Genomic DNA, 17,705 nt, shown 5'->3' on the forward strand with positions numbered 1-17,705 from the left:
GCTCCCCTCTCTCTGTGTGGGGGTGGTGGTGCTGGGCCTGGGGTGTCTGCGCCTCCGGGGGTGGGGCCCCGGGGCTGGGTGGGCCTGGCCCCCTTGCTGGGGGGGGGGGGGGGGCGGGGGACGGCTGTTTGACCACCGGGGGACAGTCTATCATCTGTCCCCAACTTACCCCCTTCCTCATATAACCTCATAATAGGGTGAGGGGGTGGGGGGCTTAGCCTGCGATGAGCCTTGGGGGGGGGGGTTTACTAGGCAGTGACCCCCCTCCTGTGGTTGCCGTATGGAGTGGGCCCCCCCTCTTTCGGTTTTATTTGCACCTTAGACATGTAGGGCCCTTGGTAGGGGGGGTGCTTGGACATCACTGCCAGCAAGCAGCGGATGTCCTCCTAGCACCCTACCCGCCAATTTTAACCGCACCTTAGACATTTAGGGCCCCTTGGTGGGGAGGGTGAGGGGACGTCACTGTGAGTAATCAGGAGACGTCCCCTTAGTGCCCTACCCGCCAATTTTAACCGCACCCCCCTTAGTACACACACCCCTCCCCCCTCAATATATACATCCCAACATAAACACACACACATGCACACACACACTCTCTCAAACACACATACACGCACACACATTTTGCAAGGAAGGTGGGACCTAGGACCATCTGTCCCCTGCCTCTTCCCTGGTGGGGGGTACGGGCCCCTTTGCAACGGCGGCTGTGTCCCCGGGGTGCTGGCTTCCTGGGCCCGGCGGTGCTCTCTCCGCGCGGTGGGGGGGTTCACATTACATCTGAGCCGGGGGTGTTCGTGTCCCTGGGGGGTGGGTTCTGGTCCTTGCTCCTGAGTGCTGGGCCCCGCCAAATTTCCAACTGTGGCCGAGCCTGGTCGGGCCATATTTACAACACCCCTTGTGGGCCCTCTTTTTTCCCCGGGGTTCCCCCCTCCTGGGCGGGGGCGGCGGGCCCCTGCCTAGCTCCTCCCTGGACCAACCGTTGGCCGGGCGGATGGCTGCCTGGAGTGCGGAGTGGGTCTCCCTTGGGGGGTCCTGGCCCGTACCTGGGGTTGGGGCGGGGGGATGCCCGGAACTCCTGGGTGGTGGTGGGGTGCTCGTCTGGGGCTGTGGGCGTCCTTCTCCGGTGGGGCCCTGCGTTGGGTTCTCCCGGCGCGGCGGGGGGGCTGCTCTCCTGGTTGGGCTGGGGCGGCGCCCTCTTTCCCTCCGTGCCTCCCTGCTCTCTGGCTCTGGGGGCCTTGCGGCGGCCCTGCTGGCCCTGGCCTGGGTGGCGGGCTTGGTCGCCCGGGCGGCGGTTGTTCCCTGCCGGTTCCCGTGTGGTGTTGGGGGGAATCCGGCTGCCGCTGCTGGTGCGGTGGGGGTCTTGGGGTGGGGATGGCTGGGCACTCTCCCTCCTTCTTTTCACGTTCCACCATCCATTTTAGAAGAACATAAACACTCACCTGAGCACAGGTGTCAGCTCAACAGACTGAATGACTGAAATATTTCACACTAGTTGGTTTTAAGGCATAAGTATGCGTGTGAACACTATCTGTTTTGTGTACATGTCGACAGGTGGACATTTTTGCAACTAACAGGTGTGTTTATAACATTTGAGTGTGTGTGTGGACAGGCTCCGCCCTTTTTTTTTTGTTTGTTTTTTTTTTTACATTTGAACCTTACCATAATGATTAACAACCAGTAAACTTGTTGCTTTATGCTGCTTCATGGTCTTATCCCCCTTCCCCTCCTATTATCACCCCCTACCCCCCCTCTCTCTAACGTCCCTCTCTCTTCTTCCCCTCTTTCCTTTTCCGTCCGGTCCAACACCAAAGATTTTCAGACATGTTTGAAATTAATAAAGTTTGGCCTCAATTACAAAAGGGGTTTATTCAGACATACCTTTGGTTTGTCTGAAGATTAATAACCCCTCTTGTTAAAGTAAAATATGTCCAACCCAAGAGGCCCTCAGCTCTCATCTGTCTGCCTAGCTGTTGGACAGGACAAGTTAAAAAAAAAAAAAAAAAAAAAAAAAAAAAAGAAAAAAAAAATTAAATAAAAACTTTCACACACAAAAAAAATTATAGTCACACCCCTACTTTGAAGACCCTCAGAGTTCAAGCAGAACATCACCTGTGCTCGTGGGGCCCTCCTCCATCGACTCGCCCAGGAAGTCCGAGTCGCTGTCCAGCCCCGACCCCTCCCCCTCAGCTCCATCATCAGGTGCTCCATATCCGCTGTCAAAGCACAGTGTCCCTCCGAGGCGGTCCGTTACGCACTCCTCTTCCTCTTCAAGCTCTGCTTCCCATTGGTCTTCACTAAACCTTTCCTCTCTGTGCCCGCCTTCTGTTTCCTGCTCTGGCTCCACCCCCTGGCCATCTTTAAAAAGTGATCGCTTCAGACGGTCCAGGAGCTTGGTTGCCATGACTCTACCTGCATGAGACTTGACAGCACACAGAAAAGAAATGAAAAGTGAGGATGATGCCCTGATGCAGTTTAATTTCTATAGAACTAGGGCTGCTCGATATGAAGAAAACTCACGATTTGTGATATTAATGATCAGTACTGCGATGACGATATAACTCGCGATACATGAACCAATAGCAAAACAAGCAAAAACATCGATTCTATTTCACTGCAACAGTTTAATTTAAACAGGAGTCGACATAACTTAAATTATGCTCCAAATGACCCTCGTCTACAGAGGAAGCGAACATCTAACATAAAAGGGCTCCATCTGATTGGTCAAATCCATAAAGGGATTTTCTTTATTTGTTAAATACTCCAAGGTGCCATAAGATTGTTTTAGCATATTTAAGGTAACATTTATTACAATTTTCGTCTTTTGCAAAATGCTTGATTTCGCCTTAACGATACATTTGCGATTTATTGTGCAGGCCTATATAGAACCAGTTTGCAAATATACACCTAAAACGCTGTATATGTCAGAAAAATTGCGCATTTATAAGAGAGAGGAAATTTTCCTTTTGTTTTTCAACATTTTTTAGAAATCCTCCCTGTGATTAGTGTTGGTTACCTGGATCAAAAGTGTCCTGTAATTAAAAAGTTGCTGTGAGATTTACCTATCAATCGTCAGTCTTTCTTCTAACATGACATAGCGTAGTACAGCACAGGTTTTGGTCATTTTTGATTTAACTAAGCTTATAATTTGTTTATCTAATAGCAGATGTTCCTGTGTTTTTGTCTCCTCCCAGCAGATGCTCGTTCTTCCTCTGTCTGCTTTTCCATTTTTAAAACAAAATGTTTTAAAATGCAATGTTTGATTTGGAAATCGGGGCCCTACAGTCTGAAGGGAGAGTGGAGAGCCACACGAAACCACAAGCCCACAGTCTAAGCAGCCGTTTACCAGCAAGTTCTAGAGAACGTCTGGCTGCCCTCTACTTACAAACTGTATGTAGATGATGCTTTATTTTCCTGCGGGACTTGGTCTTGACTTGGACTTGAGTCCTGATCTGTTGTCAAGAGAAAGATGAGAAACTCCAGACCCAACAATACAGATGCCCTGAAGGCAGCTTTCAAACAGATACCATTACATCTGTACAGAACCACAGGCTGATTGCCTCCACGCCATGACCCACTTAGGCAGTCTATCATGCAAAGGAAGCCCAACCAAGTATTGCATGCATAGAAACATAGATGGTAGGCCTGCACAATATACTGCAAATTTATCGTTATCACGATATCAAGTTGTGTAAAATGCATATCGCAAAAGACAGCAAAAATTGCAATAAATGGTTACCTTAAATTTGCTAAAACAATCTTATGGCAACGTGAAGCATTAAACGAATCAAATAAATCCCTTCATGTTGATCAATTGGATGAAGCCCTATTATGTTAGATGTTCGCCACATATGTAGACAAGGCTCATTTGGAGTTTAATTTTTAAGCTGTTGCGATGAAATGGGATTGGGAATGATGTTTTTGGTTGTTTTTTCTAGTTGATATACTGCAAATTATATCATTATCGCAATATTAATCACTAATATCGCATATCGCTAGTTTTCCTCGTATCGTGCAGCCTTAGTAGAAGGTTTTCAGAAGCCAGATATTTGGGCTGAAACATCCTATTTTATTGGTTGGATGTGATATTCTAATTTTCTGAGACATCAAGAAATACAAGTTTGATATTTTGGACTTTGTGTAATAATGGAAAAAGTGCCTTTTACTTTATGAAATTACTTGACAATAAATTCTATTTTAGATATATCTGAATATTCAACACCAATAAAATATAAATAAAACAACAGTCAAGTGTAAGAATATGGATGGAAATCTTAAAATGAATTTGTATTAGTAGCACTCATTGAGTTGTGGTCAGTTGTAGTAGTCCATCCAATGAAGAAAAATCCTCAGGGATGAAGGGGACTGTAAAGCTGCAATGTTCTCAAAAGTTGAAAAAATGGATCCTAAAAACAGGATACACCTGCGAAGCTAAAGTTTGTTTTGGGACTTGCGTGGATTGTCAAAAAGGAGGGAGTTACGGACAAATTCTTGGTAATGTATGTCTGTGAACAAGATGCATCAATAACAGAACTCTGTCCATTTTATTGCAGACTTTTTTCAATTATGGCAAAGATATGTAGACCACTAATAAAATATAGTTAGGATAATTTAAAATTATAGGATTGATCTGGACTGAAATAATATTTAACAATCTTAATTATTTTAATTAGATTGATTCAGATTATTCTGTACATTTTTGGTCTGGTTTGATTTTTTTCTAGTTTTCTTGGTGTAGCATCTAAGGAGAACTTTGGTTGTTAAATTATGATGTAAATTTTAACTTAATAAAATTATCTTTTTAAGGCTTTCATTGTGCATCTGATCTCTAAACAGTTCAGTTAAAGTAACACGGATGGTGCATTTCTTACCTCACTGAAAAACAACCTGTAGACCCCAAAGCCCTCACAAACATGAGCCAGAGCAATACTTCAGTGCGAGTTCTTTGACTGCAGTACAGATCCTTTAGTGGACGGAAAATAAGCACGGCTGCATGTTCCAAGAGCGCTAAAACTTTCATTTAAAACCTAAAAAACTTGAAAACCAATGCGCTAAACCTGGGATTAAGAGGAATTGTCAAATCATTCATTTACAGAATCAGGGTCAGTGAAAAACTGTTCAGTCTGAGCTGATTAGACACACTGATCCAGATCAGGGGTGGCAGCCGGCGGAGCCAGCTCCTGTTTCAGAGCTGGCAGCTTCTCTGAATGGAAATCATGCCACACATCAATAATGCAGAGACCTGCTGACTGCAGACCATAGCCTGCAGCAATGACGATGACAAAATGAGGCTGCATTCTCTCCCTGAGGAGATCTAGCATGTAAAATCTAAGGAAACCTGCAGGGAGGAAAAACTGAGGTCCAATCTCTTAAAGTCTAAAATGTTTGAATATTACAGTTCACTGACGGTGAAGCTAAAAAAATACAAAACTAGTAAAGTTTCTCCTCCTAAATTAACCAGTGTTGGGAACACTATGGTAGTTCCGATCCACCAATAACAGGTAGCCAGCTTCAAAAACCAGCAGCACAAACAAACAGAAGGTTCTTCAATTACAGTCCCCTCAGAACTATCTCAACAAAAGTTAATCAGCAATAGATAAAAATGACAACACATTTTGGAACAGGACATTTTTTGATGCATGACTAAAATACATTCAAATTCTATGAACCTAAATACTATTTATGGTAGAACAGGAGGGGATGCATGACGGTGTAGTGCTTAGCGCATGTGTGGGTTTACTGCTGGTGCTTCCATAGTCCAAAAACATGCTACATAGATTGAGTGGCATCTATAATTTGTCCCAAGGTGTAAATCTGTGAGTGTGTGAGCGGATGTGTGACCCTGCAACAGACTGGCGGCCTGGCCACGGTGTAGCCCACCTTCACACAACAGTAGCAGTGATAGGCTTCAGTAACCCTGTGACCCCTAAAGTCACAGGGTTCTGAGGATGGACGGATGGATAGATAAAATTGTATAATCTATCTGAATTGATCCAAGCTTCATAAATCAATAATCGATCCATAAAAGTAGAATTCAATGCTTTATTCCTTTCCTTTCCCAGTGACCCAACGTTACTATCGTGAGGTTTTGTAAGATTTGGTGAGATCAAGCTTCTAATAATATACTCTGATACATCGACTGTTATTTTAACAATAACAGCAGTAAAGCCAAAGTCCACTAGCTTGATGCTAACGTATAATGGAATTTCCCAAAGGACAGCTAATGCTAACGCTCAGTCGACCTAAACATACATTGCTGACTACATTAACAGCTTTACAGTAGGGGTGTGTATTGGCAAGAGTCTGGCGATACGATACGTATACCGATACGCGCCCCGCGATACGATACGCATCCCGATACGCATCCCGATACGCGTTCCGCGATACGATACATATCCTGATATTTTACCAAAACTTTTTTCTTTTAGTATGACTTTGAAAAAACTGTACCTGAATTTCAATGTCTTCCACTGTAATAAAGTGGTCAAATTCAGTTTATTTAATTATCGCAATGTTAACACTGCAACTGTATTTCATATATAAGTTCCGTTTACCAAGGCAAATTCATTGTGCTTTTATTTTGGTAAGTTAAAATACAGAAAGGGAACAGTCAAAATTGTATGATTTCTACAACAAAATATGTTTCGGTATAAGAAAAAACAAAGAATGAATGTGTCTTAACCAATAAGTTTGTATTGGGGAAATAAAATGCTGCTTATTTTCAACATTACTTATGTAGCTTCTCCAGTACTTTTAAACCAGGGGTCACCAAAATTTTTGAGATCGAGGGCTATTTCATGGGCACTAAGTGGTATGAGGGGGCCACTTAAAACCTCCTAGCCCCCCCACCACCACCACCCACCCACCCACACACACACACACAACACAAGCACAATTTGAGGACATCCTTTTGTGTGCCCTATTTTTATTTCCTCATTTCACACACAAAAACATGCATGAATTTTCTAGACTCATATTACATGGGGGTCAAACTCAGTTGCAGAGGGGGCCTAAATCCAAAACACACTTTAGGTTGCGGGCCGAACAACCATTCAGGAGCCTGAATGGTGCTTCGAAAATATAGGGGGGGGGGGGGGCACATTGATTCTTTCCAGAAAGAATAAAGTGTGATGATGAGGCAGCGTGACAGAACGAAGGAAAGTTGCTTTCATGTGACAAAGGTGCTTTGTTTAGAGCAGTCTGCTCTGCTGCACCTTTGCAGGCACGCTTCTCACACGCGGAAGTAAACTGGTAACGCTCCTCGCCACGATGTCTGCCTTTTTTCAGAGCGTTGTACACATCCCTCTGATCCATCAGGTCACTAAACTAGAATGTATTCCTGGGAGGTTCTGCAGAACTTTAGCCCGCTTTGCCGATAGCATTTTAGCCGATGCTAAGCGCATTAGCCTATTAGCCGTATTACCTGCCGTGCTTCCCTCATATTTCTCTGAGCCGCTAAAAGGACCACAATCCTCGTTTATATATGTTGCTGGCAGCAACATGGCTCAGAGTTTCTGTTTGGTATCCATCCCAAGTAAAAACAAAGTAGTTCATGTCTCATAACAACAGAACAAGCTGCCTCTGGCTGCAGTCTTTCTGTTATTTTGCGTGGTGAGTTGCTGCTCTAAGAGGCTCCGTGTGCTCTGCTGCCAACTAGCGGTCGGAGGGTGAGGTGGACAACAAGAGTCAGACATTGAAGGACGCTCAGAAATAATTAAAGAAATATCATCCTGGAAGAATTTTGAATCTATACAAGTATTGCCAAATGAACTATCGCAATATTTTGTCGAATCGATTTTTTCTTACACCCCTACTTTACAGTGCTCAGCATATACGAGTACTTCCCACTACATTTGCCAAAAAACCTTTAGGGACCTTTTAGAATCAACATTTTCTGTGAAATACTAAACTACAAAATACACCTCCAAAGGTGGGCCATTGGTTACAAACAACATATGATCATTTGCACACACAAAAAAGTTATTTTTCCAAACAAATTAATTCAAGACCATGTTGCAAAAATGAGTTCACTACAGTCATAGTCCTAGGAGAAAAGCCAAACTTCAGACTACCAAATTCTAATTAACATGCAATCAAGCACAGGCGAGTCTAATAATTAATTCAAGAGGTGTCCAGCACACAGGTGACTAGAAAAGGGCATTTCTTAACAAAGAACAGCCCTTCCCATTTCACGCTGTCAGCAATGGCTTCCCACAGAAAATAAATGTCACAAAATATGAGAAGGGAAATTATTTCTTTGGACAAGAAGTGTGAGAACTACAAGAAGATAAGCAAAGCTTTACATATCAGTCAAAATACTTAAGTGATCCAAACATTGAATAAAGATGGAAGTGCAACCATCCTACAGAGATGTCCAGGCCGTCCACGTAAGCTAACATCTCAACAGGAGCGTCTTCTGATGAGAAGGGTTAAAGAAGATCGCCATGACCAGGGGACAGTCTATCAGCTGTCCCCGACTTTCCCCCTTCCTCATATTAATATATAATATTAATATTGATATTAGGGTGATGGGGGTGGGGGGTTTAGCCTGCGTGCACCTTGGGGGGGAGAAGCTACTTGGCAGTGGTCCGCCTCCCATGGTTGCCGTATGGAATGGGCCCCCCCTCTCTCGGTTTTATTTGCACCTTTGACATATAGGGCCCTTTGGTAGGGAGGGGGGGGGGTGCTTGGACATCACTGCCAGCAAGCAGCAGATGTCCTCCTAGCGCCCTACCTGCCAATTTTAACTGCACCTTAGACATTTAGGGCCCTCAGGTAGGGAGGGTGATGGGACATCACTGTGAGTAATCAGGAGATGTCCCCTCAGTGCCCTGCCCGCCAATTCAAACTGCACCCCCTTAGTACACACACCCTTTACTCCTCCAAATATATATTCCCTCATAAACACACATACATGCACACACACACGCTCACAAACACACAAGCATGTCGCAAGGAAGGTGGGACCTTGCACCATCTGTCCCCTACCCCATCCCTGGTAGGGGGTACTGGGCCCTTGGCAACGGTGGCCCCGGTCGTCCCCTGGGTGCTGGTTTTCTGGGCCCGGCGGTGCTCTCTCTATACAGAGAGGGATCCCTGAGCTTTCTGGCAAAGCCAAGAGCCGGGGATCATATCACACCTGAGCCGGGGGTGTCCGTGTCCCTGTGGTGTGGATCCAGGTCCTTGCCCCTGAGTGCTGGGCCTTGCCAAATTTCCAACGGTGGCCGAGTCTGCCTTGCTCCTTCCTGGACCAGCCGTGGGCCGAGTGGGTGGCTGCCTGGAGCGCGGAGCGGGTCTCCCTTTGGGGGGTCCTGGCCCGTACCTGGGGTGGGGCGGGGGGATCCCAGAACTCCTGGGTGGTGATGAGGTGCTCGTCTGGGGCTGTGGGCACTCTTCTCGGGTGGGGCCCGGCGTTGGGCTTTCCCGGCGCGGCGGGGGGGCTGCTCTCCTGGTTGGGCCGGGGCTGCACTCTCTGTCCCCCCGGGCTCTGGGGGCCCCGTGGCGGTCCTACTGGCCCTGGCGGCGGATGTGATCACCCGGGGGCAGTTGTTCTCTGCCTGCTGTCGAGTGGTGTTGGGGGGGTTCAGGCTGCCGCCGCTGCTGCGGCAGGGGTATTGGTGTGGGGATGGCTGGAAACTCTCCCTCCTTTTCACATTCCACCATTTTAGAAGAACATAAACACTCACTTAAGCACAGGTGTTAGCTCACATTTGCACTAATATTTTGTGTGATTGAATGGAATATTTCACACTAGTTGGTTTGAAGGCATAAGAATGCGTGTGTGAACAATATCTGTATTGTGTACATGTTGACGTGAACATTTTTGGAGCCAACAGGTGTGTTTATAACATTTGATTTTGTGGGTGGACAGGCCCCGCCTTTATAGATTTGTATTACATCTGAACTCACCGAAATGATAAACACCCAGCAACTTTTTAATTTATGCTGCTTCGTGGTTTTACCCCCCCCCCCCCCCCCCCCCCATTATAATTACCTTTCTAACCCCCCTTCTAATATCCCTCTCTCTTCTTCCCTCTTTCCCTTTTCCGTCCGGTCCAACACAAAACATTTTCAAATACGATTAAAATGAATAAAGTTTGGCCTCGATTACAAAAGGGGTTTATTCAGACATACCTCTGGTTTGTCAGAAAATTCAGAACCCCTGTTGTTAAAGTAAAATATGTCCAACACAAGAGGCCTTCAGCTCTCATCTGTTTGCCCAGCTGTTGGACAGGACAAGTTTAAAAAAAAAAAAGCAGTACAAAGCCAAACTGGAGTGACTGTTTCCCGTGACATCATACGGCGCACATTCCAGAAGAATGACATGCTTTGCTATCGTCCATGAACGAAGCCTCTCCTAAAGCCCATGCACAAAAACGCACACCTAGAATTTGCTAGACCCCATGCTGAAAAAGATGAAGACTACTGGGGCTCAATACTCGGGAGTGATGAGACAAAAATCACCCTTTTTGGAATTGATGGTTTTAAAACTGTATGGCGTCAGGTGAGGATTTCAAGGAAAATGCATGGTTCCTACAGTGAAACATGGCGGTGACAGTGTCCTAATGTGGCCTGCATGAGTGATGCTGGTGTGGGCGGGGGGGGCTACAGAGACGTCCAGGCCGTCCACGTAAGCTAACATCTCAACAGGAGCGTCTTCTGATGAGAAGAGTTAAAGAAGACCGCCATGCAAGTTCACCACAGTTAGCTAAAGCTAATTTCGTGTTATGAAGTTAAAGAAGTGTTCAATAAAACTCAACCTTGTGGAAAGTTTGGAAATGTTTCTTTTGTTCATTGAAATACTGATTTTTAAAGCGGGTGTACTCATTTAACCTGAGCTCTGTATAAACTCACAGGCAGGAACTTTCCAAACTCCTATAAGTAAACTTTTTTTGAAGTAACCATTTGTGGTCTAAAGCTGTCCTCTAGAATAAAGTGTAAAGCTTTAGCGCGAGCTCCACCAAGTGGCCAAACTGAAACGCCCTCCAGGAGAGGCAGAACATTTACTTTGGTAATATGAGGGAGTTTAGAGTCTTTACAATCTTAATGATCCGCACATTTTTGTTGGAGCTTCTCTGTTTAAGAAATCATGTAATCATAGTGTTAACAATCTCACTAACAATATTTCACTGATAAATTTTACACTATGTGAACTGCATTTAGATTAGTATAAATATCTTTAAAACATACATAGATTATTAATGTATTTCTATACAGATATGTCTAAATGTGTCTAAAATCATGAATAGAGATGATTCAGGCTCTGGTGAATCAAATTGAATCGATTCTTGAAATGATTGGTGTTACCCGGCCCTAGACAGAGGTTCTTCAATCTGTGGCTGTGGAATGCAGTGTTCTCTCATTTATTGTGGGGTTAAGTTCTAAAAATAACCTGTGATAGATGAAATCCACGAAGTAGGATTACAGACGTTTTAGGGTGTAAAACTCCTCACTACACAGTTTCAACACTTCTCTCAAACAGACATGAACATTTTCACACTTTACTCTTTCATTTAAACTCACATTAAGTTCAAACCTTCATAGAAAGATAAGTCCAGTACTGTAGAAGAAAAACTAAGATCTGATCATAGTGGAAAACTTGAAAACTGATGAGATTGATTGACAAAGTCTAAAGCCTTTTTACAAAGTGTGCTGGGAAAAAAAACATGCAATATTACAATAAAAAAAACTCACAAAGCAGCGAGACAGTGAAAAATGAACCACGATAAAGTGAGGGAACACTTGCACTTAAAAAAGAAAACAATATTCTTTACTGGTAAATTGTGAAGGCTTTAAAAGTCTCATCTACCATAATTAAGAAAAACTAAAGCTGTTTTTGTCAGGAACAAGACTAAACATCAAATACTGCATGGTGATTGTGTTTCAGACCTCAGACGAGTCTGCATCATTTATCAGCAGTACCATGTCTGTCACACCGATAATAGACTAAATTAAACTTCTAGAATGTAAAGTCTGAAAACACAACCCTGCAAATGAAATTCCAAGATCTTTTGTCAATAGGAAGCCATACATGAATAGGGTCCTGGAGCAATGCTGAATCCTGCAGGACAAAACGCTGTTGTGATTAGAGAAGTACAGATGCTAAAACCATCCCGCCTGCCGTCCAGAGAACATTTAGTGTCTGTAAAATTCTTCAACATTGGACCTTTAGCTCCAGTGTTTCCAGTCTACCGTAACATTTTCAACCGTCAATGCATTGAACACAATTCCAGCAGATTTTGAAGCAGGGAAACGCATCTCTAAGCTGATATGCAGCACCGTGCAGTTAGGAAGTGTTTGTGTAATCAGCGTTTATCAGCGGATACCGCCGCAGAGAAAAGCAGAACCGCAGCTCTACGTTAATAATGTGTTGCATATCACATACAACGCCCCCCCCCCCCCCTCCTCTCGGTTTTAACTGCACATTAGACATTTAGGACCCTTGGTAGGGGGGGGGGGGGGGGGGGGGGGGGCTTGGACATCACTGCCAGCAAGCAGCAGATGTCCTTTCGGCGTCCTACCCATCAATTTTAATTGCACCTTAGACATTTAGGGCCCCTTGCTGGGGAGGGTGTTTGGACATCACTGTGAGTAATCAGGACATGTCCACTCAGTGCCTTACCCGCCAATTTTAACTGCACTCCTTTAGTACACACACCCTTTACCCCTCAAAAATATACCCCCCAACACACTTACACACACGCTTACAAACACACATACATTATACAAGGCCGATGGGACCTCAGACCATCTATCCCCAACCCCATCCCTGATAGGGGGTACAGCGGCCGTGTTCCTTGGCTGCTGGCTTCCTGGGCCCGGCGGCCCTCTCTCCACGCGGCGAGAGGGATCCCTGTGCTCTCTGGCAAGACCGGGGGCCAGGGTTCACATTACATCTGAGCCTGGGGGTGTCCGTGTCCCGGCAGTGTGGGTTCTGGTCCTTTCTCTCGAGCGCTGACCCTCTCCAGATTCCATCTATGGGTTTTCCTGGTCGGGCCATGGTAACAACATTCCTTGTGGACCCCCGCCTCTGTTGGGTGTCCTCCTCCTGGGCAGGGGTGGCTGCCCCCTGCCTTGCTCTCACCTGGACCAAGCGTGGACTGGGTGGGTGTTTAACTGGGGCGTGGGGCGGGTCTCCCGTGGGGGGCCCTTTCCTGTGCCCACTGTGCCCAGGGTGGGGGGTTGCCCAGAACTCCAGAGTGGTGGTGGGCTGTTTGTCTGGGGCTGCTCTCCTGCTGGCCCTTGCTTAGTTGGCGGATGTTATTGCCCGGCAGGCGGTTGTTCTCTATTTGCTACCGTGCGGGTGTTGGGGTGTCCTGCTTGCCGCTGCTGCCGCGGCAGGGGTCTTGGTGTGGGGATGGCTGGACACTCTCCCTCCTTCTTTTTACATTTCATAATTCACTTTAGAAGAACATAAACACTCACTCGAGCACAGGTGTTAGCTCACCTTTGCACAACTAGTTCGTGTGACTGAATGAAATATTTTACATAGATCGATCCGAATGCATAAGTATGCGTGTGTGAACATCAGTTGAACTGTATACATGTTGACATGTTTGTATGTGGAATTTCTTTGTTTTTGGAGCCAACAGGTATGTTTGTGGGATTTGGGGGTGTGTGTGGACAGCCCCCGCCCCTTTTTGGATTTATATCACTTATAAACCTGACTGTAATGATTGTAAACATCCAGCAACTTGCTGCTTTGCGGAAGTTCAAATCACATTTTAAATAAAACACTTCAGAATAAAAATCACAAAGATCACTACGCCAATAAAAAAGCAAAAGAAATAATAAAAAGATAACATTAAATATTTGAAATCAAGACAGTTCCTAAAACTATAACCATTTCAAAAAAAGACAGAAATAGAACAAAAGACAGAGCGACAAAATAACAAATATTTAAGAAAACAAAAGTAATTTTCAGAAATGAAATGTTAAAAATGACAAAGAAGAAACTGGAAAAAGTTGGTTTTATGGGACATCTATGACTGGCTGATGATGTATGTCCATCATTTTAACAGTTATCTGACATGAAGCGCCTCAAACCAAAGACATTCAAGTTACTGCATGTCGTGGGTCCCGTCAGGGAATAATTGGGCAGAGGTGCCAAGGTGAAAGTATTCTTGTTTTATTTAAGAATAGACCACACCACTTGCTCCACAAAGGCTAACCAATATGGAGAGAAATTAGACTCAGTCGGATTTGTGCGTGCGTAATTCTTGATTTGTGCGTAAATTAGGATTTGTGTTTGCATATTCTTGCTTTGTTCGTGCGTAAATTAGGATTTGTGCATAAATTTGGATTTGTGCGTGATTTGTTACTCACATAATACGTTTTGTGTATAAGTTAAAAAAATATAAAATGAAAAAAATACAAAATGCAATTTACGTATGCACAAATTAAGATTACAACAGCTTGAAACTACTTACACACACACATCTTTAAAAAACACGCACGAATCCCTTGTTACGCACACACAAAGCCAAAGTTACGCACGGATCTACCGTGAGACTGTTTTCACGTCTCACAAATTCGTCCGTAAATGCTGCGTTTAAATACCAGTGGATGCTGGGTCATTAGAATTTTCCTATCAGCCTTCCCTTCTAAACGTATCCAGACAATGACTCAATCAATACATGAAGACAGTAGATGTTAGTGTTGAACATAGAGGCTACTTACTTCGGGGCGCTGACCACCGAGATGGCCCGTCATTCTTCCCGTGACTCTCTCAGTCTGACTGCCTTTGAATTTTCCGGAAGAATAAAAACAGTGCCCCCTACTAGTCGTTCCTGTTACGCATTTTGTATCAATTCGGTGTCTCTGAGAATAATATACTTTTAACATATATATTAGCGTTTAAAAGTGAACGTCATATTCTCAGATAATAATTTTTATTTTCCTTTAAAGTTTTTTTAAGCCCTGCTACACCCACTGAAGGAAATACGTTTAGAAGGGAAGGCTGATAGGAAAATTCTAATGACCCAGCATTCCACTGGTATTTAAACGCAGCATTTACGGACGAATTTGTGAGACGTGAAAACAGTCTCACGGTAGATCCGTGCGTAACTTTGGCTTTGTGTGTGCGTAACAAGGGATTCGTGCGTGTTTTTTAAAGATGTGTGTGTGTAAGTAGTTTCAAGCTGTTGTAATCTTAATTTGTGCATAAGTAAATTGCATTTTGTATTTTTTTCATTTTATATTTTTTTAACTTATACACAAAACGTATTATGTGAGTAACAAATCACGCACAAATCCAAATTTATGCACAAATCCTAATTTACGCACGAACAAAGCAAGAATATGCAAACACAAATCCTAATTTACGCACAAATCAAGAATTACGCACGCACAAATCCGACTGAGTCTAATTTCTCTCCATAAACCAAAGGCTAACCCAACAGCTGCTCCCGTCAAAGAATTATGTAATTCAGGATATATGGAGATTCTGGATATGCTCTGTACTAATCATAAAACAAATTTACAAATCATACCCCTCATTTTTCTATCTTTATCAATGAGTTCAAACAATACATGAACACAATGAGAAACTGACAATAAGAAAGGTGTAATAATGACCGCCTGGTTTGTTCCTTTCCTGTTGTTGTCCTGCACTGTTGTGTATTGAATTGCTGCGGTTAATAAAGTTTGAAAATAATAATAATAATAATAATAAAACTTTTTAATATTTTTTCTTACTCAAATTTCAGCTCAGTGAAGCCGACTCCCACTCCAACGATATTGTATCTTTTTCAAAGCATTCCCAGTGGTCTTTTAATCATGATTATGCAGCTTTCAGCCAATATAAAAGAATCTGTGTCGTTTTCTAGGACATAGTTTCTGTAGAGCGGCAGTTCCTTAGCTCTGAGTTGTGGGTAGGACTGATATCTTGTGAAATATTTGTTTACACACTCTCCCTCTAGCTTACAGCCCCAACCCAACACTAGCGGTGCAACAAAAAAAGTGATCAATATCAGAGCTATCCATTCATACAGTTTAGATCCAGATTTCATTCCAGCTCAGAGGAGGAAAACAAAGACACACACGGATCTATTTGCCTGACAGTGGAAAGAAATACTCAGAAATGGCAGTTTTAATCTTTCAATCTTGACAAAAATGATGCCAGAACATGTTAAAAACACCAAAGGCATGAATTTCATTGCAGTGGGTTTTTAAACACCAACTTTTTTATGTGATTTATAATTATTGTAGAACTTTTTTTCAATTAAATAAGTTTTTTTTTTCCAGTTTATAAGTTCATCTTTTTAAAGTCCGAATACCAAATTGACCTAAAGTGACTTTTGAGTTAATGCACTCTGTTCAGTGAAGGTGGGAGCACCAAACCGTAGAGCATCTGAGAAAAAAGTTGGCTACTTCGTCTTCAAGCAGCATTTCACTGCCGACTTCTGTACATCAGAGTATATCCACTAAAACACAGATAAAATCAGGAGGCACCGTTCAAAAGAGGTCTTTGAATGCACTTCATGATGATTGACAGCTAAAAATGACAGCGCGCGCGTCTTTTCAGCGGTCAGAAACTCTGGTTGAGATGACCAGAGTCACCGGTAAACCTCCAGAACGAGCAAACGAGTTGGTTTTCAGCTGTGGACGGCATTTGGGTCGTTCATCCTCCGACTCACCCACACATGCCCCGCTTTAGCGTCAACACAAGCCCACAAGTTGCGCTCGAGGAGCGCTAGCGGCTAACTAGCCTGCACGCAAAGTTAGCTGCCGAGCTAACAAGTTCGCTTCCACTCTTCCTGCGACTCGAGAGTTGCTGCTCCGAGTAAAAGTCCCGAGGTCCGCACAACTCACCCCAGACATTCAGCGGAACGCCGCTGCGTCTCAGCGTCCATCGTGGGTCAGCTCTGCTGGTCCACCAACCTTCATATTGGAGGCAGAACTTCTCCTGACGGACTTTGCTGGACTCGCACTGGCGGCTGAGTCGACTGCATCCTGATTCCTGAAGCTTTGCCCGTCCGGAGCCCGCAGGCAAGAGGGGGCGGGGCCGCAGGGCACCGGGGAGGTGCAATACCCCACTCTGGACGGCAGAGGGCAGTAAAGTATGTCAATACAACACGATTTAATCTAGAAACTGTCGTTTCAACGCTATTTGGTTGAATCCTATAAAGCATTCAACCAAATAGCGTTTTTCTGTTTCTCTTTATTTCTTTATTTATTTAATATAATATCGTCTGCCATTTTCTGATGGTTACCTTCTTCTTCAATTTTTCAGCTATTTTAACCATTCAACTATTAAAATGTTCAGTTTTTTCCAGCTATGACTATTGGTCCTTCAAATCCTTGAACTTTTCAAGATATTCCAGGATTTTTGCCTCCATTAAAATACATGGGGAATCCTTGGTGCAGAAGATTTTCACAAAAATATATTTTTGTTAGTGTGCTGTTTTCACATTATTTATGGTCAACTTTGATCATTTCTTTATTTATTTAGCCAATTATTACCCTCTAAGTTTCATTTTTATTCAGCAATATAGCATTCAACCCTGCATTGTCTTCTGGAAATGCAGCTCCTTCTATTTAAGCTTTGAGATGTCTTCTAAACGGTCAGGGTAACCATGTTTGCAACATAGCTATAAAAGGCATCCCATGACTTAAAAAGGAGCAAATGCCTTCTGATATGTGATATCTGATAATGTGCAAAAATAACATGAAACAATTTTAAACTGTTTCTTCTAATGCTAAACAGC

General features: G+C 43.9%; 1 protein-coding gene across 2 annotated transcripts in view; it reads right to left on the reverse strand.

Annotated features, from left to right (window-relative positions):
• snx21 (sorting nexin family member 21) overlaps nt 1-16,958 on the reverse strand; it is a 32,697-nt gene extending 15,739 nt beyond the window's left edge. Inside the window, exons 1-3 of one of the 2 annotated variants that reach the window (XM_023957001.1) lie at nt 16,810-16,919; nt 3,383-3,449; nt 2,110-2,419 (exon numbers count right to left, since the gene is read on the reverse strand). In XM_023957001.1, the coding sequence (XP_023812769.1) occupies nt 2,110-2,401 (292 nt within the window). In that variant the 5' untranslated portion in view covers nt 2,402-2,419; nt 3,383-3,449; nt 16,810-16,919. Of the gene's footprint in view, nt 1-2,109; nt 2,420-3,382; nt 3,450-16,809 lie in introns of both variants that reach the window. The other variant, XM_023957000.1, reaches the window with a different exon arrangement.
• Nucleotides 16,959-17,705: the final 747 nt, after the last annotated feature.

Source organism: Oryzias latipes, chromosome 7, assembly GCF_002234675.1.
Source record: "Oryzias latipes chromosome 7, ASM223467v1".
Taxonomy (NCBI): Eukaryota; Metazoa; Chordata; class Actinopteri; order Beloniformes; family Adrianichthyidae; genus Oryzias; species Oryzias latipes.